Source organism: Lagopus muta, chromosome 4 (assembly GCF_023343835.1).
Source record: "Lagopus muta isolate bLagMut1 chromosome 4, bLagMut1 primary, whole genome shotgun sequence".
In the NCBI taxonomy this organism is placed as follows: Eukaryota; Metazoa; Chordata; class Aves; order Galliformes; family Phasianidae; genus Lagopus; species Lagopus muta.
The window spans coordinates 22,923,176-22,947,676 of record NC_064436.1 but is presented as its reverse complement, the minus strand read 5'-3'; the positions used below and the strand labels follow the sequence as shown (position 1 = coordinate 22,947,676).

General features: G+C 36.0%; 1 protein-coding gene across 2 annotated transcripts; it reads left to right on the top strand.

Annotated features, from left to right (window-relative positions):
• The first annotated feature begins 6,469 nt into the window (after window positions 1–6,469).
• On the top strand, window positions 6,470–22,694 carry NEIL3 (nei like DNA glycosylase 3). 2 transcript variants are annotated; one of them, XM_048942073.1, is made up of 10 exons: window positions 6,470–6,662; window positions 7,728–7,843; window positions 8,944–9,078; window positions 10,184–10,397; window positions 11,287–11,361; window positions 13,573–13,739; window positions 16,827–16,996; window positions 17,927–18,332; window positions 20,478–20,652; window positions 21,505–22,694. In XM_048942073.1, exons 1-10 carry the CDS (start codon window positions 6,546–6,548, stop codon window positions 21,679–21,681), a joined length of 1,752 nt encoding a protein of 583 aa, XP_048798030.1. In that variant the 5' UTR covers window positions 6,470–6,545; the 3' UTR covers window positions 21,682–22,694. The 2 variants fall into 2 exon arrangements, with proteins under 2 accessions (XP_048798030.1, XP_048798031.1); XM_048942074.1 differs by lacking the exon at window positions 6,470–6,662 and adding an exon at window positions 7,551–7,645.
• The last annotated feature ends 1,807 nt before the right edge of the window (window positions 22,695–24,501 follow it).

Below are 24,501 nucleotides of genomic sequence, written 5' to 3'. Positions count from 1 at the left end.
GAATTTATAGTTTTCAAAACAAACTTAGAAAACTTTCTGCTTTTTTAAATGAAATTTCTCAGCATTTTATTTCTGAATTTAGGTAGGGTCCCTTCTTCTCCAATATTTCTCTTTTCATGAACTACAAAATATGTTTTGTCCTGTTGGGCAAAATATTTTGGAAAGAAATATTCAGGAAAGAGACTGGATACTGTTTTGTATGGTTACAGAGCTCTGAAATGCTAGAGTTCATACGCAACACCAAACATTTTTGAAGGAATACATATATTTTCAGATCAATCTTTTTCTTGAGATCTAGTTTCTCACACCACAGAAAGACAATAGATAGTCTGCTGTCTGATACCTAGGCATAACTGGTCCAGAAACAGGACTTCCCACACTCAACTGTGACGGAACCTAAGCATAAAGATAACCTATGTTCCCAGGAAGCTAAATTTCTGCTGTGGCCAGATTTTTTCCTTTAGGTCTTACACAAGCATCAAGACTTGAGAACAAAAGTTTCTTTTTACCTCCTGTGTAGATGGAATTTGCCAATTCATTTCTACATGCCTTGCTTGTGGAGTTGCTCCAAAATTAAGTTTATTACACCATTTACCAGGTAAACTCACCAACAGAAATATAGTGAAAAGAGTATTACAGCAAACTCTGCAACTCTTTTTGGCTTAAAAACTAGCATAAGAAACAACATATGCAAATTCAAAGCACTCAATCTTTTTTGGAACAGCCTATGGATAGTTGGTCTCCTGCCATCAATTTAACTGCCATTATCACTGGGTTATTAAATTTTTTGGTGGACAGAGAAAATAGGATCTCTCTAGCAGTACAACATTTTCCTTCAATACAAAAAGACACTGTATAATCAAAGAACATTAGGATATTATAATCACAAAATAAACAAGAGTTAGGCAAAGTAGACTACGATAACAAAAGAGAACAAATAGAAGGCTTACTCCTATCCTAGGCTCACCCACAAAACGCCAGCAGAGGCAATCTCCAGAAAAAAACCCTTCCCCACTGGTAGCCAGCTCTTAAATAGGTCTAGGAGGGATGGAGCCAGACTTCCAGCAGCACAGGTGAATTGCCTTCACCTGTGCTCCTCTGGCTCACTCATTGCTCACCTCAGGTGATCAATCAGAGGTTCAGGCTGTGACTCACCTGTTCCCATACATATATATATATGGATATAGACAGATACTGTATGTTTAATAACATAACTTAATAACTACATCATTAGAACTTAGATTTACTCCCTATGTGCCAGAATTAAATTCGGACTCAAAAGCTCGTATTACAGTTAACAGCAAGATTACAGAGTAAAACAAGAATATCCTTCCAGAGTTAGTTATATTGTGAAAGATAAAGTTGGAGGTGGTTATATATAGCAATCTGATGCCAAAAAATAGATTTGATAATTTAGATAATAATCTAAATGGCCTTGATTCCTATCATTTCTCTAGTTAAAAATTAAGTGTGCTATGCAAAACAAAAGCACTTTGATAAGGGAGACTACATTAGCCTCAGTTTAGGACACTATACATTCTGTTTCCTGTATGTTTCCTCAGAAGTTTGAAACTCTAGAATCAACTTCTCCCAAGTTCCCAGGAAAGGATGCTCCACTAGTTTACCCAGGTATCAAGAGATTGCTTTAATAGCTTGAATAAAGAGAGAAGCTGACATATTCTCTTTTGTGGTAATTTTGTTTGTTTGAGTATCTAAACAAAGAAATGCTTTACTGCTATGAATGCAGAGTGCTGAGGAGAACCATGCAATTCTCTGGTGTGTTCAGTTGTTCTGCTCAGTAAACGTGTGAATCGTGCTTGTAGGCACAGCTGTCTCCTTAGACTTCCTTAGAAGGAAATATCCAACTGCTTGATGTAATGCAGCAGGGTATACAGCAGCAGGAACAAGCACTACTTCCTGCATAGCTAAGACCCAATGAGGCCTCTGCCCTAAATCATTGCCTGGTGAGGTGCCCACCTTTGGCCATTGATTACACAGGGAGTTCAGGGTTTGCATTACTTTACAAATATAACAGGCAATGAACTGATTACTGAACTTTCAGCAAAGTGAATAGCTTGCTTCTCTCTCTTTAAGCCCATGTCTACTTGTGGATGTAACTCTTTGATTTACTCAATTATTTTTTTTTTTTTTTCAAATGAAAGCTGAAATGCAGTACTTGCAAGAAATACTTACCAATTTTGGTATTTAAAAATCAATCCACACCTAATTTTCTATTCTTGAAAAAAGGCAAAATTACTCTGCTGAAAACTAGTATATAAAACTAGTCAATGCTTTCAAAGATTATTAATATTTGATCATCTGTAGGGAAATCAAGAACTGATGTGGAGATAAGATATTTTTGCCAAGTGACTTCCTTACAGTCACTCATTTACAGATGACTCTGCTAAATATTAGTCAAGGAAGTCCTTGCACTGTTGTGAACAATATTTTTGTGAACAAGTCTACGTATGATTTGCATTCTCTGTCCATCTCATGTTCTGTTTTGGCCACTTAAATTACAATATGTTAAATGTATAAATTAAAAAATGACTTTCTTGTGTAGCATATGCATTGGAATTTTAAGAATACATTTCTGTGTGTCCAATTTTCAGCTGGAATAAACTGGAATGTTACCACAAAGACTCAGCTGTCCCTCTTACTTGTAATCCATTAAACAAGAACATTCTCAGCCCACAGTCCTTGTTTAGGGAGAACAGTACACAAGCTCTAGCATTTTCCTGTGACTGCAGATAAATAATATGTAACAGCATAAATGCAGGAAATTCCCAGACTGAAACTGTCATTGACAGCTTAATAATCTTATTTTTATATTTTAATACAGTTTTGAAAGCTCCTCCTAGTATATATCTTTAGTTTACTATACATGGAGCTGTTAAAAGTTACTGTAATATGTTTTCTCTAATGGATGTACAAAATCCTATCTTACAAAAGGACCTCACCAGTCAAGACATAATTTATTTTTAGGTAACTACCAAAAATCAAATTAACCATGTCTCCATATCAAAACTGCATGACCTTCAGAATATCCTGGCAGACCAGGAAACCATAACACTCCCTGCACAACACACCAATTCGGATTAATTGTATTAACAAACTTAATTTAGAAGGATTTGGGAATGTTTTTACAGGGTTTAGGAAGGATTTCACTAGGATTACATGATGAGTAACTTTAAGTGTGTTTAACCGTTCACATTAACTCTCTAGGCATGAAACAGGTAAACTATCCACTATTCACTGCTTACTAGTTCTCATACAAAATTTTGCTATCATAAATGGAATGTCTTTGCAGTTCACTGTACAATTTAACTAGCCAGGAAAGAAACAAAAACAAACAAACAAACCCTGTCCTTCTGCTTAGAGAAGAGACTGTTTCTCTTCTGCATATTTCTGTTCTCTTGTGTTTCATTCAGAGAAATTGAATTTTAGTATGGCTTAAAATTACATTCCGTTTGAATTAAATTATTTTGCCATACAATAATATTCCTTGCCACCATCTTTTTTTTTTTTTTTTTTTTTCCTCCCATATGTATTTAAACTGTGTACCAGTGCTCTAGAGAGAATACATTAATCCTAGGGAGCAAATGCACATAAAACACAAAGTTGGAGCATTTGGATGTTTGGAGCTCTACTCTTGCAAACTGATCACATCAATTTTATATCAAATGTCCTGCAACACAAATTAGTACAGCAAGGCAGTGAATCAGCACTTGCATGCAAGTTCTGGAAAATGGAAACAAACAAATGAAAGGATATATGCTCTTTTCATAATTCTAGGAAACCTGAAATTTTTAAAACAAATGTACCTTTTTATTCTCTAATCGGATCATAACCGCAATAATGTCTCAACTATGGCAGTAACAATAAGAGTGTCCAGTTCTGAGCACATTGTTCTACAGTATGCTAATGTATGAATGTAAATATTGCAAACACATAAATAAATCAAGAAATGGTGCCTGAGAATGCCATTGGGAAATGCAACATGGGCAGCTGTGCAAACAACTATAATACTGGGACAAATTTATGAGCACATGTAGATACACTCATTTTCTGCTTCAAAAGAAAGTTTTACCTTTCACTGCAGGTGATTTGACATTATTTGCCATATCCATCATCACAGTACAGTAGAATGATGGGATTTCATTGTCGGAACAGAAGACGGGAAGTAAAAAATAGCCAAATATTAAACTTATACTCTAGTGGAATTTATTTGCTAGTTTGTTCTTGAAATCTGCACATTTAATTACCTGTGGGAGAGATTATTTCTTGTGGCCATTGGATTTTTCAAAGTCAAAATAATGTGTAAACAACTGCTGATGAAATTACCTGCCACAAAATGTTATATTCTAGCAAAGAACTCTGACATAAATTAAACAAAAAACTTTTATATTGTATACAGTCCTTCAGCCACCTTTTAAAACTTGCCTCTTACAAAACACCTTCCCCTTGGTCTAAGTAACTTGGAACTAAAGTACCGAAACTGAATGGCAGCAATTGATACTTCCTGACTTGAGAAACTACTGCTGCAATGCAGCTAAAATTACTGTAGTTAGAACTCTGTAAAACATAAGTTGTTATGTATTTCTATCTTGACTGCACTACTACTTTATTTAAAATCTTTATTAGCAGTAATTTTGCTCAAATACTGTTGCTCATTCAGCTGCTATTCTGGAGGTCCTTCACACTGGGACAAAAGCATTGATTGTTGCTCACTGTTGATTGTTTGAAACCATAAAACAGTCAGACTGGTATCCGTTACTGTGCTGCCTCCTTCTGTTTCAAATGCATTCCTAAATTCTTTTCTTAAAGTAAAGAAAGTCCCAAATCTTTATCAACCACCACTGGACACTTTAATACATTTTGTACGAAGCTTGAGCTCAACTTCTAGTGCATGCAATATTTGAGTTATTGCAGATTCTCTAAAATTCATTTGTATACATGAGCAGGAAAGGGGGTAGAACCTCATTAAATTGTTAGCATTGGAATGTCTAATTGGAAATTAGATGTGAAATTTAAAGCCCAACCTGCAGCAATACATTGCAGAAGACATTCACAGAAAAATATCCTGTTATGAACTCCCAGATCACAAAATACAATACATTTAATAACAAAATAATAGGAGTTGTTGGTATATTTTTAAGGTGTTTACATGTGAATATAGAAAATTATGTTAACCACCGATTTCTAACTGCCCAGGAAAAACAGTAAGGTAGGAAGAGCGTGGGAACAACAGAAGAATCAGTTTAAGTTTCTCCACATCTTGGATGTTTGCTCTCTGACTAGTGAGTTTGATTCGCTCATAGTTATTGTTTAAAATTATAATGATAACTAGAAAAGAAAATAAAAAAGAAGTGGAAAGGGATTACATTTATTAGTATATCCTAATTTTATAGTAGTGTATACTAAATTCATTCAGTATCATATCTGAATTCATATTTTTATTTTGGTAAACTTCATTTAGTTATACCCCCTAAGGGAAATAGCAGTCATCCTTTCAGGAATAGCACACATTGTAATCAAGGCCTGAGCCTTGATAGAAGACTGGGTACAAAATGTTTATGCAAGAAATAATCATTACAGAGATGCTTGAGTACACCCCATGAGGTGCATGTTAGGAAATAGCATCCAATCCTCTATCTTTGATCCTAAGATCCTTCAGTACTTTGTTAATCTTGTGGAGTTCATTGTATCCATTTTTACCTAAACAGCAGCAGGAAAAAGAACATCTTCCATGTGTACACAGACTTGAACTGGCTGCAAAAGCCTGTTAAATATTGATTCCTTTAAGGGCTGAAATTAGTTTCCAGTTGTGCATTAAGTTAGTCCTACAAAAAGATGCACTTGCAAGATTGTTTTGGGGAACAAAAGGAAGACTGCAATCACTAATCAGGCATTTTATAAGTGCATGCAGCTCCAGGATGAGGGGAAATGGCTTGAAACTGGAAGAGGGTAGATTTATACTGGATATTAGAAATAAATTCTTTACTGTGACGATGGTGAGACACCAGAACAGGTTGCCCAGTGAGGCTGTGGATACCTCCTCCTTGGAAGCGTTCAAGGCCAGGCTGCATGGGGCTGTGAGCAACCTGTTCTATGGGAGGTGTCTCTGCCTACAGAAGGGGGTTGGAACGACATGATCTTAAGGGTCCCTTCCAGCCCAAACCATTCTACGACAAGAAGGCATTAGAACTGCATTCCGAAGAACAAAAATAAATAAGATATACCATGTTTTCTCCGAAGGAACTCGCAGAACAAAGCTTAACTTTCATACGGCTTTTGTTCCCAGCCGTTACAACGGTTCCAGATTCAAACCACACCGCGTGCCGAGCGGAGCGGGGCTGCAAGCAACGCGTGACATGCAAACAACGAGTGCAAACCACGAGTGCAAACAAAGCGGTGACGTGCCCGGCCCCCCCGTCGGAGCCCTTTAGGGATACGCTGGGATATTCATAGCTAACGCAGTCGTATCCTCCCTCGGTAGCTCCACCCCACAGCGGGCGGGAGATTTGAAGGGAAGAGGCGGCGACATGGTGGAGGGCCCATGCTGCGCGCTGTTTGCGGAGCGGCTGCGGGCGCGAGTGCGCCGGGGTCAGGCGGTGCGCAGCGCGCGGGGCAGTGCTCTGCAGGCTGGGGCTCGCGCTGCGGTGAGGAACCGGGCGTCAGCTCGAATTCTTGGGTGTGCGTGGTGCTGGGTCCCGCCAAGATGGGGGAGAGCTTTCAGAGACGCTCTCATTTGCTTCGGTTCAGACCTTGCTGGGGCTTGTGAACCCTTGCGGTGGGGAAACGGGTTGGGATATAGTCTGGCTCTCATTAGGGGTGTGGTTGGGGTTGTTTGCAACACCTGTTTGCGCTTTGCTGCGAGGGGCTGTGTGTACTTTCATCGTAAGTGGTATCCCCGAATAGACGGCTGGGGAGCCCCCCGGCATGTATACATCTCTTTTGGTGTAGATAAGGCAGGGTACCAGAACTTGTGATTAAGGTTCAGAAAGGTAATGCCTAAACAGACTTAAGAAAGAGTGCAGTTCTAGATAAATCTGTTTAAGTTATGCCATCAACAGATTAGACTGTAGTTTTGTGTCCCTTAGGACTAAGCTGTTTAAAAGTAAGGAGTTACTGTTCTAATTTCATAGAGAAACTTAATTCCATTCTGTGCTCATGTACTGCAGCAGAGGTCACCTCGGGTTGCCTTTATTCATCAGGAAATGGCCATCGTAGTCTGTAAACCATAGCTGAGGCTTTGGTCACTGCTGAAAGAGTACTAAGGGGACCCATGCTGTGCTATTAGTGCTGAAGTTGCAAGGGTTTAACTTGGAATATTTTGAATGTCAAGTTCATTTTTCATGCCTGTCACTTCTTACTCTGGTTTGTTTTAAACAAACCTGAATGGAATAAAGTAAAAAGAAATCTTGCTGCATAGTATTTTACTCAAATACCTTTATTAGAAGGGATTAACAGTTGATGTAAGGGTGAAATGAGAGTGCTTTCTTATTTCTGTAACAGGTGAAGTAAATGGTGTTCATGTCATGCAAAAAAAAAAAAATAATAATAATTGTTTTTCTACTAAATTAATAACTGCAGAAAGGGACCTCCAGAGTCCTTGAGTCCCCACAAAGAGGGACCTTGACAGGTGAGGAAAATAAACTGTCAGAAATTTGTGAAGTTCAGTCTTTGTTCACTCTGTTTTAATCTTTTTGTGTGCTCATTTTCAGACTGCTGCAAGTGAGGAGAGAACCTCTAGTTATGATTTCCTTACTGGACAAGTTTTCAAGGGTGTGGAAACACTGGGAAAGGAATTTTTTATGTATTTTGATCAAAAAGCTTTGAGGTAAGAGATGAAAAAATTACTATGCGTTTTCAGGGGATCTTTTTGTTCTTGTCCAGAGATTTGGAAAGTTAGTGTTATGGAGAAACTTCTGTACAGCCTCACTTTAAATGCTTGAAACTCTCTGTAACTCTCCGTAGCAATTTGTAGTGGAGTCATTAATCTATAATGCTACTTTCAGTACAGTAGTTAACACAGTATATCAAAAGGCTCATCACTCAAAGTTCATTCTAGAGTATTATTGATGATTTAAGAAGGTCCTGATGGTTTAAGAACCCATTCATGTTGTGTAGAATATTTAACTAACTGCAGCTTTAAGATGGTCATATTCTCCAGGCTTTCATAAGATGATGTTTTTGAGGGGGAATGCATTGCTAGTGAACCCTTAGGCAAAAAGTAGATCGAATTAAAGCAGTCTTCCAATGCTGTATGGCACTAATTCCAAAAACTTATCTTTTTACTTTAAAACAACAAAAAAATCACCATCTTACTACTAGCTATAATTGAATAATAGATCCTAAGTTTAATTAGTGTTTTTTTTTTTCTATTTGTAATTAAAAAAAGAATTCTGTTTTACTTGATTTCAGCACATCAAAGGTAATGAAACACAATGGAGTGAAATCTTATAACTTTCTTAAGGCCTTCTAACATAAACATAGCAATGATCATGAATTATTTTTCTCATCATGGCTGACTGTGACTTTAACATTTCTTCTAAACAGTGTAGTGAAGCTTGGCTAATGAAATGATCAGCTATTACAGTGAATGTAGTCTTTTAAAAAAGGAACTTTCTGGAAGTTTTAGTGCAATATTTTGGTTTATACTTTTCTTGACTGGTTAATGGCACTTCAGAACTGTAAATAGGTAACAGAAGCAGATGCAGCTGGAATAACTAAACTAACTGAACTGATTTGTAAGAAGAAAGCCTTGGTCGTGGGCCTTTGAAAACTAATGAGTAATGTTTCTCTTAATGACTAGAATTTATGTACGTGCATACTGTCTTGGTTAGGTGAGAACAGCTCCTAACTATAAAAACTAGACTAGCAAATGCTTGAAAACATTGTTAAGATTAAATACCCGTAAGAATTTTCTTTCTTTCCAAGGATTCACTTTGGTATGAACGGTTCTATGCGCATTAATCCTGATGGAAGTAAAGACAGAAATGGAGCATTACCAGTTTTGGAGATACAACTTATAGAAGATACTATTTGTTTCTTTGAAGTGACAGTAGAGTATAGGTAAGGCAGAAACTAACCAACTTTAAATGACAACAGAAAACAACAAAAGAGGAAAAAAAACACAGCTTGGTTTATAACATTCTTCTAAGAATGAAGTAAAAAATAAAAATCAGACAGTGTTAATTGTTTGGCTGAAAGCCATCATAGATAAAATAAATAAATAAAAACTTACTATAATGTTTATTGATATGGAAATTAATTTTGTCACTTTTGTATCGCAGTTTGCAAGGAGCTAAAGCAGTTCTATACCATAGTCTCATTAGATATTGTCGAGTCTGGGAATGAAACTTGGATTTAATTCAGTCCTTCGATCTGAAAGCTAAAACCCATTACTTCTTTAATTTTAAATGTAACTTTCTTAGCAAGAATAAGTATCTGTAGCAATTACTGTTTTCAAACTTTTGTGGCCCCAAGGTTATGTTTGTTGGGTTTTTGTGACAGCAATTTGGTATGGTTTTACTAATTAATGTTATGCAGCTATATTTGTCCTTTAGCACTGTACTTCCTGCTGGTAATAAAACTAATGTAGCAAGCTTAATTTTAAAGCATTTTAAATTGTTGGGTGAAAAGGAACATGTAAAATCAAGTAATATATCTATACCATATGTAAGTTTAATATTATGGAACAGATACGCTTCTGCAAGACTGAGATAGCTTCTACTGTATTTTCTTGCAACTATACATTCTTCAGTTTGATTGTAGTTAGCCTAAAAAATCAAGAATTAAGACAATATATTTTCTTGTCATGTTGAAAACCTGCTGAAGCCATGTACCCGTATATCTTATGGTTGATGATCCAAACACATGATTCTTATATTGCAAATAGATTTAACTAGTTTTCAAGCTAATTTGAGCCAAATTAGGATGATTACTTGTATGTTGGACAGATACTTGTATTTTCTACGTATGTATCATTGAACTGTCTTGTGCGGGATGGGGTATATAATTTCTGTGCCTCTTCCCATGAGTGGTATTTTCATGTTTTGTGTTATCTGCAAATAATAACCTTTACACTTTCATGTACTGTTTTTTTTTTTTTTTTAAAGTTGCTAAATTGCAAGTAAGATTAAAAACATATACATTTTTGTTGGTTTTTCTCTTCCAGAAATGTAGCAGAGTGTGAGCAGAAAGTAAGAATGATGGAAAGCTTGGATGTCTGCTCTCCAAAGTTTAGCTTCTTAAGAGCAGAAAGTGAAGTAAAGCAGCAGAAAACCCAGATGTTATGTGATGTGTTACTGGATCAAACAGTATTACCTGGAGTTGGAAATATCATAAAAAACGAAGCACTATTTGACAGCGGTCTCCATCCAGCTGCTAAAGTAGGTGGATTGCATCAAGATTGTTTTCAATTATCCCAAAGTATTAGGAGAATAAATATATATTTATATAAAATTTTGTTATCTTCTAATCTTCCTTTGTTTTCTCATCTATCATTACCTAAATTGTAGTTCCATCATTCTGATTAGAAGAACTTGATATAGCTTTCCTTGAAACCTGTTACTGTTGTTCCTGTCTCCCAGGTTAGACACTTATTGCACCAAGCCTGTCTTCCAGCTTGGAACTTCTTTTCTAGGGAATTAATTTAAAGTCCTGACTTTGTCCAGCATCATGTGTGCTGCCTTTAAATTGTCAGCCTATAAATAAAATTAAGAATGCCTGGGATTTCTTTGCTCTTGTGTTTTTCTGTACCTAATTCTGTAGAATTAGCAAAGGAAACTGAGATTACATAAAATGCAGAGGAAAGCAGGTGAAAATAGTAGGAGTCATTGTTAAACATAATATTTCTGGAAGTTCTTCATAGTATCAGTCTGAATTTTAACCCTAATTAGAGCTGTATGATTACATTCATGGATATAATGACTGTCCATTTGAAGTGAGTTCTAGGTTCAAGAGGAGTCCTCTCTATATTCCCAGCAGAGTGAATTCAGAGTTGCTGGCTCATATGATTTCTATGATCAGGAACTCTTAGGTCAATAAAGAGGTAGACCACTGAAGTTTTTAGCTAATATTGTGCATGACTGAAGCAAAGTACATTATTTGTTACTCACATAATGAGTTTGTGTGGTGTATGATATGAAAGTGTACTATTTTTCCCTTGTTAGGAGAACTCATTGGAAGGTGTTTGGAGTGCCTGTGTCTATACAGATCTCTTTACTGATGTCAATTAATATAGCAATATTGTAAAAATCATACTTGTTTCATTTGCAGGTTTGCCAATTGACAGATGAGCATATACGTCACTTGGTGAAAATGACACGTGACTTTACCCTGCTTTTTTATAAGGTATGGACAGATTTCTAAGAAACCTCCAAAACTTGATTTACAGCATCACAGCTGTATTTGATCAGCCAGGGGAAAGAGGAAAAGAAGTGAAACAAAAGAAGTGTTTCAGTGAATAGGAGTCTTGCTTTGCATTTTATTGCGAACTGTCAAGTGATGGAAGAGTGGGGAAATACAGACTGTAAGAATGTGCAGAACTTTGGCCCAGTTGCAGCAGGAAGAGTGACATGTGGGCCAATTCAGTACAGTTTTGCTGTACATATAAAGTCACTCTGAATGTGTCAGAATTAATATAGGTTAGGCACGTGCATGTAAGGTGACAACTCTTCAAACTAGGAGCTAGAGGTTGCCCCTGGGAATTTTTATAGGAATTCAATTAATGCAGCTTTATGAAACTTGAAATAAGTACATTTATATGAGTGAATACATTGTAAATCCTAACAACAATTTCTTCCTAACTGTGACAATTTCCTTGGTTGATAAAGCAAAATAAACTCAAGCTGTTCCTTACTGCCATTCAATAGGATTTTATTTCTTCTCTTGTCAACCCTGTAATTCCTGGTGGTTCTTCCTCTTTGCAAAACAGAATGAAAGAACTGGGCCTAATTCTTGTTGCTGCTTTTTTGTTTGTATGTTTTTCTTTAAGCTGCATGTGGAGGAATGAAATGCTTGTCTGTTTCTCAAAGTTCTTCAAAGACAAGGAGCTAATGTTGCTAGAAGTTCTTTTTTGTAAGATAGGAGAAAAAGATTTAACATTTCTTACCATTCTTAGAATGGTAGTGGTTATAAATGTAATTCATTTTAGTCTATTTAAATCTCTGCTTTCTGTTAACCTGTCAAAGAGTAGTGATTTAATCTAGCTAGATTTAGAATCTTTTCATCATCCAAACTTCATAGGGAAGCCTAGTAATAGAGAGCAAGTGGTTCTGCATCAGCGTATAATATTAAAGGTAGGCATTGTCACAAGCATTTAGACCAACAATAAACAATTTACATTTTCTGTAGCTCAGTTTACTTATCTTAAATTTTTATAACTAAACCTACCAAGTATTCATCAGCTAAGTACGTTTTAAGGATGAACTTGCCCCTGAAGCCTCTTGAAGATAAAAACATAACAAGAACAGAATAATATGTGGTAGTGATGATCACTGTTTATAGAATGTTAGTATATACTGTAATTCTTGTAGTAATCATTCTACACTTTCATTTGTAGTTTAATATCTTACAGATACAAATATGTGGGACCTAGTTCATGTAGTAAGCTGTTGTTTTTTCTGGTTTTAATAACCAATAAAAAATAATAAAAAATGGATTTCTAATGGAGAAACTTACAAAAAAAAAAAAAAAAATTGCTTGTGAATATTCATACAAACACTTTATCAGTAAGTCCTTCTGACTGAATTACTGGCTGTATCTCTACTGGGCTCTTTCTGATTTTACTTCTTTTCCTTCTATCAGTTTTAGCTGGGGTATGCCTGTGTTGACTTCGCATGAACTGTCTCATGAAATATTCCTGCTTTTCAGCTCTTTGGGGTCTCATTAGGTCATTGTGCCCTTTGAGTTTGTTCTGTTCTTACTTCAACGTGACTTTCTGCCAGCTCTTGGGGTTGGGGATCTTGCCATTGTGCCAACTAGCATTTCACAAGCCAGCCTGTCCGGTGTGATGAGCACTAAGATGAAACTGATGATCTTACGGGTCATTTCCAACCTTGCGATTCTGTGATTCTGTTGTTGAACTTTACTGAGCTCAAGCTGACTCCTACTCATTTTCTCTGCTGTGTAGATTGGAGCTCATGAGCTCTCCCAGTTTATTTTTGCAGCTGACAGGTCAAAGAAGACTGGTGTTAAATCAAAGCTAGATTGTCCATCTAAACGCAAGGGATCCCTAGCATATGTCTGCTGATGCCATGCTAGTATGTCTTTTTGTGTCTTTCTTTCTTTGTTCCAATATTCAGAAAATTTTGATATAATATTGATATACAATGATATACCAGATTTAATGTCAATTTTTGAAATAAAAGAAGATGAAATACAGGATGTAGCCCTCATGGACATGCCTCTAATTTCTTTGTTTAGTCATTAAGCTTTAGTCTGCACAGCTATTTTTTTTTTTTTTTTAGTTTAGTTTCATCTTTAGTTTCAGATGAGCTGTGGAAAACCTACCATAATTTATATAGTATCTGTAACTTGGGTTTTAAATATGCTCTATTTTAGTGCCGCAAAACTGGGTCTCCACTCTACAAACACTACAAAGTATACAGGCGCCAAACTTGCAGTCAGTGCAATGAGAAAATCACTGTGTGTCGTTTAGGAGAAAATAACAGGATGACTTACTTCTGCTCTCGATGTCAAAAGGCTGATCCCCAGCTTGTCAATGTTAGGTATGATGATATCTTTATAACACTGAAGTACTGGTGTCCTGAAAGTGCTGTTATGTTAACAATATAAAGCAAATAGAATGGCTGCATGCAAACCAGTATGTGTTTTGTATCTAAGCTCAGTTGTACTTATTAAAAATGGTTAAAAGCTTTGATTAGAATACTTGTCTTAAAGATCCCTTCTGTTGTAAACTAGCTAATCAAATGTGAAAATCATAAAAACAACAGAAAGTACTCAGAATTATTCACTGCTATTAGAAAAGTTGTTCTCTCTTCTCAGTTAGAAACATAATAGGCTTGGATGCTTACATGTCAGTGAATTGAATGGCATGAGGAAGGTAAGAATCTGTGTCTCTTTCTTGTAGGAAGGCCCTCAGGAATATCTAAGCAACTACATTCACATAATTTTGTTCTAGATGTAGAGAGATACTGAGGAAAACTAAGGAAAGTAAATTCAGAATGCAGAAAGTACTGTAGAACTTCAGACTTTTTTTTCCTCCTTAACAGTTCTGGAAAGCTTTTACTATAAGTATGCCACAGAGACTTTCAGTTCCATATAATTTATGCTAGCAGCAGCCTTCCTTTTATTTCAGAAAAAGCACAAAATGCGTTTGATATCACAAAAGAGTTTGATATCACAAAAGGTAAAAGTTTCAAAAGCACCTTACTCAGGGTTCTTCCACACCTAAGTTATTCTAGAAAAATTTTCATCTGAGGCCTCAATCTTGCTTTTTTTTGTATTGAGCTCTGTCAGTCTGATGAAAGACACAATTTCCATTTAAAAAACTTTGTTTTCCTTAGTGTGTGTTTGTGTGTGTGCATGGATATAAATGTACATAGAGAGGTTTTTTTTAATAAGATTTACAGAAAAATATAGAAGTTTTACACCAAATTATTTTACTCTGCCACCCTCACTTCCAACTTTCTTTCAGGAATCAGATGGCAAAAGGGATTTTGCTTAAAGCTTAAAAATCACTTCTCAGTGCAGATCAACATAGAAAATTCCAGCATAGAAGATAAATATTTCACATGCTGATAAAACCAATCTCCTGTGTTGTTTTTTTTTTTTCTCTGAAAGTTATGAGAAGTACTTTGAAAAACAGTAGGGAGGTGGAAATGTTCCACTGAGTCACGCAACCACAAAATTATGCAAGGGGAAGAAATAACTTTCTCTCCATTCTAGAAAAATCACTGTCTTTCTGAAAACAAACAATTAAGCAGTGGTATATTTTAGTTAAAGTTGTGGTAATTGTAGCGATAGAAACATGAAGGCCGCTCTGGAAGTATTTTCTCTTATTTTCAGCACTGGCAACAGTGAAGTGAAAGACAAGCCATGTTCTGACAGCCATGCAGTTTTTTGCATGAGTGGTATGCGGGCTCCCATTCATCAGTGATGAAAACAGGTAGCTACTGGTAGTGACTTTGAAAAATAGTGTTTTGTAGCTGAAAATCTGCTCTATCGGGTAGTGCTACTGTGTTCTTCGAATCTGTGGAAGTTCCTCAGAAATAAATAGGAGGCATGCTTTCAGAGTGACCTCCCTGCAAGGCTGTTTCCAGTATTGTCTTCATCTTCATGGTCAGACTGCTTCATTATACTGCTCTTTCTGCTACACAGTAACTTTTACCACTTTAAAGTGTCCCTGTCTCTCAGGTGGCTTTTCTGCAAGTCTAACCTTCTCATGTTTGAAGGTGAACAGGAGCCTATATAATCAAACTGACATGCTATAGCTCATGAACTGTAGAATTTAACTCAGTGATTCCTGGGTTAAGTCCAGTAGCTTATGTTTTTGCTCAAATGACAAAATAAAGACAGGACCCATTATAAGCAACTTCATCAAATTCAAGAGTACCTTGAATCTTTAAAATACATTTTTAGATAGTGAAATATGGGAAAAATGTTAATGGGGAGGAGTATTACACTTGTAAAGAAGACAGCTGAATAATTTCAGTCTGATAATGCTCATTTGACAGCTGAGTAGTAGAAATTATTAGACAGTATTAAAAATGGGTATTTTTAAATTACTAGTTAGGCTGTTTTGTTATCTACCCCAATATATTGGGAATGATACTGTAATATCTACTATAACTCCTCTTTATCATTTTGTGAAAGAGCTGTGGTAGATTTCTCAACTATTGGTGGGGGGAAATAAGAAAGCATTTTTAGATACCTAGTCTGTTAAGGAGAATGATAATTATAGAGTAAGTATAAGTCTAAAGAGTGTCACAACAGTTCACCAACTACAGAGACAAATGTTTGATGACTTAGCAAATGCAGTACCTAAAACTTTGCATGTCACTGAACTGATAGTTTCATTTTGCATGCAAACAATTTTTGAATAGTACGACAAAACTAGTCCTTCATAGCATGCAGTGACTAGAACAGTAACTATGGTTCTACATAAATGTACCAACATATGAATACAGTAATTTAAAGGAAAAATAACTACAGAAAAACTCTATAGAAGCATTTGCAGTACAGCTTTGTCTTACCAGTTATAACTGAACAAGCACCTAAATGTTTAAAAATAAAAAAAATTAGGAAATGGAGAGACAAAAGAAAGATTTTATAACTTTAACATTTTCAATTCTGTTGGCTTTCATGACAACAAAGTGGTCTAATGGATGCCATTTACAAGAGAGAACAAAAATTGTTGAAATTTGTTAGATTGTGTGACTGTAGCAACTTCCAATTAGTTCTTCATTCAGTAATCATCTGTTTGTAAATATTCAAATATTCTGCACAATGGATGGGGGGAAATGTACAGAAGTGGTTGTCCTTTCTTGCCAAATTTCTTGCTACTCTATTCAAGAACAGTAGGGAAAGTGAGAGATGCTGGAGCACTGTGTTGCAGAGTGTCTCTGTTGATTGTTAACTTTTTGTCAGTGTTAGTTTGAAAATTTGTATTTCTTGGGAAAGATTTGCCCTTTAGGTAAAGAAGAAAATCAAACTCTTATAGTGACATGTTGTTAGGCAGGTATAGCATGCTGTTCTGCTTTTTCTCTAGGTTCTTGCCTTCCTGAACATAGCAATGTAAGGTAATTTGTGGAGGAAACGTCACAAAAGACTAACATCATTCTTCTGTTTCACAGCAAACTGCCAACTAGAAATAGCCTAATTGGCTGGGCATGTGGCAGGGGGTCATGTTCTAATGAACACATAGCTCAGAAATGTGAAGAAGAGTGGACGTGTATGCGCTGTACCCTAATAAACAAGCCTTCTGCTGAAGCTTGTGATGCCTGTTTGACTTCAAGGCCTGAAGGTATTGAAAGGTTGCCTAGAGCCCATACTGGGGAAAGGAGGGTTGTGGGTTTGGTGCAGTTTTTAGAACTATAGAACTGTAGAAATGACTTACTATGAATTGTATTTATGTAACTTTAGCAGACTTAAAGTCAGATTTGGAGGAAATCTTACACAGATGATCATAGAAACTGTCTCGTCTTAAACCCTAGATGTGTCTTGCCTTCCAGCTTTATTTGCAGATGGGGATTCTATAGACAAGTCTCTGTGGTGATCGTTTATTTTTGCTGGAGCAAGGAGTGAAACAAAATACCATACTTCAAACTCTGATTAAAATTGTTAGACGTTTGCAGCAAAAGCCTGGAAGAGAAATCATCAGTGGTGCAGAGAAATAACTCGCATTCCTTCACATGAACAAAACCAGAAGGGGAGTAGATATTTTGGTACCCTTTCCATAGCACTGCTGGATTTCTCAGGAGCTAGCGTTTTGTTTTGTTTTCCTCTGAGTTCAGATTAAGGAGGATTTTGGACTAAATTTGTTGATATCTCCTACTGGAGTTTTAATGCTCCTATCTAGACCTCTGCAGGCAGAAAGCAGATGTGAATGAGACCTATAAAGGGACACAAAGATTGCTACCTTCTGTGCAGATTCCTGTATTTAGATATTAAGAAGAGATAAAAGAGGTAGTGGACAGACCCCACTGAGACCTGTTTTCTCTCTGAAGAGTAACTTTGTATTCTCCTTCACCTTTTATAGAAAAGTGATTAAAAAATTCAGTGAAGGGATTTACAGCAAGTTATTTGAGTCAAGAGTCTTGTAGGAACAAAAAAGGAACAAAGTTTAGAGTTATGCATGTGTGGTGTTAGGGGTAAAGCTAATCCTATAATCATTCCATACTTAAACTTTTCTACCTCAAGAACTAATGCTGTACTTATTTCACATTTTGTATAGTGAGTTCTTCATTGAAGACAGAGAATGAAGATTCCACAGACTTTAACATAAATCTCATTAAATACCCTTGTAATGACTTCAGAAAACCAAGCAGAGAAATAAAGATCAACAGGAAGGCTGCATTTGGAACTACCACTCTTGTCTTAACAGATCTTGGTGATAAAGCAGAATTGAAAGGTGATATCCAATTACCTGATGGATGCTCTGAGATTGCTCCAAAAGGCAATCTCAGCCAGAATCAAAATAATGTCTACCACTCAGGAATAAGCATAGACAAGTATTGCTCAACAAATGTAACTTCTCTGGCTTCATCTTCTGGTCAGGAGCCTCCCTCTTTCAAGCCCGCAAAGAAGAAGCAGAAAACTCATCACGTATCTTCTGTTCACCAATATAATGTAACAATTAGGTATGTATTCTAAAATACAAACAAGTTTTGTTATTTTGTAATTACATAAACCATCTTTATCCTTCAAGATTAATGGAATATTGTGTTGTAGAGTTCACACAGTGTTGTCTTTGCATTTCTGCTGAAGGTAATTTCCTCTTGAGTAACTAAAACTACACTGAGACCTCATAAGCACTGAAGTATCTAGGCTATTGCTGGAAAAGTCCTGGGTTTGGCATCTGGCCAGTACTGCTGTTAATTGAACAGCTGTTCATAGTGCAGGTATTCCCTTGAATAGGAAAGATTTGCCCAAATAGGTAATCTAGCACAGTTCTACCAAAGGAGTTGTCTGATTGCTGCTTGCCTTCACTGTTTGTTTGGAGAAACCTTGAAATCATCGTGGAAGATAACAAGCATATAAACTGAAGCGCTTATTAGGCAGGTGTTTTTTTTTTTTTTTCTCTACTGTCTTGATTATTAACTTGTTTTCCTTGTGTAAACACAGGATCTTTAGTCTTTTGCTTTCTTTCATTATTTGCAAAAGAATGTATTCTCAACATGTTTCTTAATTATAACCTAAAGAGAAACAGGTAGATAATGGAATACTCTTAAAATGTGCTAGCTATCTAAAAATAAGTTAGAGGTGCTAGAGATGGATTTACTATTTCACTTAATGTGTGAATTCTCATACCATAAGGAAAGTAACTGAATTGCTTGTGTATTTTAGTTGAAAGTATTTGTCAGCTAGCAATTTCCAACTTCTCTCCATGATACAAACTTCTGTTCAAGTTAACTTAAGAGAAAATAGTGACAGTAGGTTCATTAACTTCTCTCCCTATCCTATATGCAATTACTTCAATGCTCCAATGCTCCACCCATCCTGAATTTTAAGTTACGCAGCCTCTACAGACATACCCACTCCCAGTGAAATGTGAGAACATGATAGGATTGTTAAGGAAACCTTGGGCAGACATATACAGCAGTAATGGGAGTGCACAGTAGATTTCACTGATGGTGGTAAATTACGCAGGGGGAATGTGAAAGATGTTTGTGATACACTGCAGAATTCTTGGTCCTATGTCTGTTCTGAAATACAGAAGTTATTTAATGCACTGTTGAAGCATCAATTTTGAAACTGGCCCTTACTAGCAAGTTGGTGCTCTGAGAAAAAGCATTCTACTTGCTTTCTCAGTAGAAGACTACAGAGGAAAGATGTAGATGGGATGAGAATAAGAGAACACAAAGAATAAATTGGATATCAATAACAATATCAGGTAGTTATCTAAGGCCACCAACTTAGATATTACAGAAAACAAACTTTGAACCACAAAGTACATGAAGTGTGGGAGTTTCGTGGGATTTTGTTTTTGTTTTTTCCTGATGAGGCATAGGGAGAATGTTTTAATGAGGTATTGGAATAAAACTTTACCTACAAGACTATAATCTTCCAGACAAATTTCCTAAGCTGAAAACTTCAGAAGAAAGTAAATAGCTAATTGATCTTTTCAGCTTTCCCTGTGGCTTCATCACTGCTATTCTGCTCTGTAAATTGGATTTATAAATATATTAGAAATATTTCAAAGAGCATAAGTATTCTTCTTCGTGTTACCATTTCTAAATAAAACCTCATACTGCATTCACATAATCCATACCTCAATCAAGAGAGAGAAACCAGACAGCACTGTTCCCTTCCCTTAGCCAGATTACTTGTCAGAATACAAGCATTACAGTAATTTTTTTAGTAAAGAGAATAGGAGAATTCTGGGATGCATACAACTACCTTTAACTTTGACTAATTACTTAGTATTGATCTTTCTCCTACCAAAAGCAGAATATTCTTTTAATATTGGGTGGGATTTAGGGGGGGGCAGTATAACATAGATAGTATGATTTTTGTGTTGTAGCTGAAGTTAGGAATACATTGAAATAGCTTAAAACCAATGCTGGGCAAAGCTGATATGATGCCTTCTAGATTAGTTTATTCACTCCCCATTATCATTCAGCTTTAAAGGAGCAATAAGCTGTATTAGAGAATCAAGTTCTTTGTCATTACATGCAAATATGCACTGAGCATATTATAACAACAATAGGAGAGAGTTCCTTGGCTGTGGTGTTGGTAATCCCTTTAACAATATGCACAAGTCATTTTGTTACCTGTCATTACAGCAAACCTCAAGTTAATTCAACAGATGATATTCATACACTGCACACAGGCCCTCCTCATTGCAGTAAACACGGTCACCTCTGCAAACTCAGAATTGTGAGGAAGGATGGGGAAAACAAGGGCAGGATGTTTTATAGCTGTCCTCTACCCACAGAAACTCGGTGCAACTATTTTCAAGTAAGTATACGACTTCACAGCCTGTAATGTTTCCCATTTTTTCCTTAATTCAATCACTTTTTCATGCAGCCACCTCACCCCAACCATCTATAACTGTGCACAAGTGTTTAAAATTATCTCTTGCTTTTAATGAATCATATCTGTTCACACTGAATTGAAACTAATCATGCATAATCATGACTGTAAGCTTATTGTTTCAGTTACTTCTCTTACATCTGAGAACATACCTATTGTGCAAATGCTCTTGATCTACTTCAGCATAATGTAAGGCAGATGCATAATAGAATTATCGATTTGGAGAGACTTGTACAGCTCAGTTATCTTCAGCCTCTGGGTTGAAGGAGTGCTGCAAACCTTAGATCTGGACATCAGCTATGTCTCTGTCAAGACAAAGTCTTGAAAACCTCTGAGGGCACACATTAGACAGACTACACACACTGTAGTCTGTCTGGACTGTTGCTTTCACAGCTGCACTGCTGTGCAACCCAGCCTTCATGGCTGCAACCTGTGGTCTCAGCGTCTCGCTGCGTGAATGTATGTGAAAGGGAAGAGCTTAGGTCACCTACCAACAGAAAGAATATATGAATTTAAGTCAATAATGACTATGATGCCTTAATTTGTAGAAAACTGTGCATTAACATCAATTAAACTTACAAAGTCTAGTTATAATATTTAACACCAATTAAAATGTATACAGTGCACTGATCACTGGAGAGATCAGACTACACTTAGTAGCAAGAATTTCTGTTAAGGCCTCTCTTGTAGATCCATCTCCATTTTTAATTTTAAAATAATGAGCTCAGAGCCAACATATATGATAAAACCATATCTAAAAATTGTTTCTTTTGACAGTGGGCTGACTTGAATTTTCCATTTTGTCACCATGGCAAGCGATGCGTTATGAGGATGGTGCTGAAGCTTGGTCCCAATAATGGAAGGAATTTCTTTGTGTGCCCATTAGGAAAGGAAAAACAGTGTGGCTTTTTTCAGTGGGCAGAAAATAAGCCAATTACACAGTCTACTCCTTGATGATATCGTTATCTAAGACATCCTAAGAAATAGATAAGTACAACTCTCATTGGTCATTTCTGTTTTGTTGTCACCTGTTTTTCCTGTTCACTGATTGATTAGTCAAATTGCTCCCATAACTAAGTAAAAACTACAGATTACTCTATCCCAATTTTAAGAAGTCCTATAACATTAAACACTGCTTGTATACTGCATACTAACTTGCAATATATTGTGACACACAGTTATATTTCCAGTCAAATAATTGAACCGCTTTCTATTTTTCATGTAAATGTCACTGCACTGTCAGCACTGCACATTTTCAAGCTGATATGCATTATGGAATGGATCTTAATCTGAATTTGTACTTCAAATTGGTAGTCTTATAAACAGGTATTTAATGAATAAAATTTACTGCCCTCTTCAATATAGCTTCACGCTTTATTTCTTCAGAGCTTGAAAAGAAACAACAGACTGTACATTTTAAATTTTACTGTAGCTGGATGTTTGACCTTCCTAGATTTGGAAAACAGACACACACTGCCCCACAGTTAATAACATGACTCTGCGTTTTTCTTAATTATATGTTTTAAATCTGGATCTTAACATTTGATTCTGGTTGCTATTCAATCTTCTTCCCTAATCTGTGTTAAATGTGTAATAAAACCATTCCAGACCGTTCCACTTGGGTGGTTAAAACACAACTGAAAACTTGTAAATGGTTTACAATTGCTCAATATTGCTTTTCTAAGTTTTTTTGGTTGGAAGGACTTGCAGGGAAGATGGTACTTGGAATTAAAGAAAACTTAATTTTCCTGAGAAATCTGTGGAACTAGAGTCCAGTTTAAAGCCTCAATGCCACGCTGTGAGTGAAACCAATTAATTTTTGTCCTTGCCATCAACTTCAGAGGAGACTTTCTTCTTTCTCTTTTCAGTAGCCTATGCCATCTTTCAAGACCTTTAAATGTTTCCTTACGTGATGGTAATCTTCCTTTAAAAAAAAAAAAAAAAAATCAGCCTGTAGAAAGTATAATTTTATGTTGCTTGGTGGATTCTTTCCAACTCGTATATATCTTTCATGAAGCCTGTTTAAAGTGGGGTACTGAACCCTATCTGAGAACAAAACAAGCTACTTCACATGGTGAAGACTTTTTATATAAAAGACACCAATGATACTTATTGCTATGATGGTACATCACTGTTCTAAGCTAATTTGGGTTATATATCTAAATCTTTAGAACTGTCTTATTTTTACAATTCGTTATTATGAGAAGGTGATTATTTTTACATGTGGTTGGGTTTCTTGCACAGGGATAAATCTTCAATGGTTCAGCTAAACATGAAAAATACAACTACTTTTGATCATTTGCCTTTAACAAATGCAAAGCTAGAACTTGAATGACTTTTTCAGACTTTGATACTTCAAAGACAACAGGCTGTCTCTTCTTAAATCTTACCCGTGAGACAAGAAGTAAATGAATATTTGTTTACATATAACACATACTAGCTTTAAAGGATTAACTGCTTTTATTAACTACTGCAGTTACTTTCTTTATTTCCTTATTTCCAGAACATGCTGTGTGTAAAAATAAGTAAATGCATAAGCAATATGGAAAATTAACCTGGACAACACAGCAGTAATATATAAAGTGCATTTACCATTCTTCAATGAAATGTGTATTCTGTCCAGCTTAAACTAAGGAAATGTAATATTTTGTTCCGATCAGTGGTTCATCCATTTAAAAAGTAATTTCTCCTGAAGTCTGAATACTTCAAATGCATGAGAAATCTTCTAGATGTTATTATTAAAACAATGTTTTATCTTTGAATAAAAATTGTTTATAAAAAAAAAACTTCCGAAACATCTAATTGCTGCTGTTTTCTGTTTGCCTAAACTACAACTGTTAACATGTGCTAACTTATGTTTATTATCTCAAATATAACATAATAGGCTAGCACAGGCTATCCAGTTGGAGTAATCAGAGCTGGTTGCATATATGAAGTTTTAACAACTATATGTCACAACATGTCAGTGAAAATGTAAATGGCAAACAGCAAGGACAGCTAAAGCTAATCAAACCAGCACATAGAGGAATCTAAGATGTTTGTACTCCAGTGAAGCAAGAGACTAAATAAAAGACAGTTAATTCTAGATCACTACCTGTCTCTGCATAACTTACTGCTTCTGCCAATGCATTTTTTCCCCTCAGCCTGCTATTTTTCCTCCTCCTTAGGGAAGGAGAGCATTACATTGCTTGTTTAACAAGCTGTGGCTCATATTTGATATTAAAAAAAGGTTTTAATAAATAAAGTTGCAATAAAACTTAAAATACATCCTCCTCAAAAGAAAAGCAACCAAGGGTTCAAAGCAGTAGGTGGTTCTTGAAACGATCTCTTGTTTGTTCAGAAGTCCTGATTTTGCCTTTTGTCCTAGTATTTTACAAATGAGGCTGTTGTGGTTTTGTTTTCACATCAATTTATCTATTACAGTGCAAATGATGAAATAAATACACATACTTCAGATTCTTATATTGCTTACCTTTTTGGATGTTGTGTTGTATATGAACAGCTGTGGGAGATAAAAAGAGCGATAAAGTGATAGTCAAAAGAAGGAACTGTCTATCCCAAAAGTTTCCTGATTTCTGTTCTTCATGAAATCTATTGTAAGGGGTCTAAAAATGTAGTCATTTTCAAAGGCTTTGGGATTCTGACATAGAGTTGTTACTTTAACTTCCTGCATCTGTACATAGCAAAGAAACAAGCTGTGTTACAAGTTTCTCCAGGAAGCTGTCAAAACTGACAGGCTCACATAAGCTTCTTTGGCTTGATACATTTCAAACA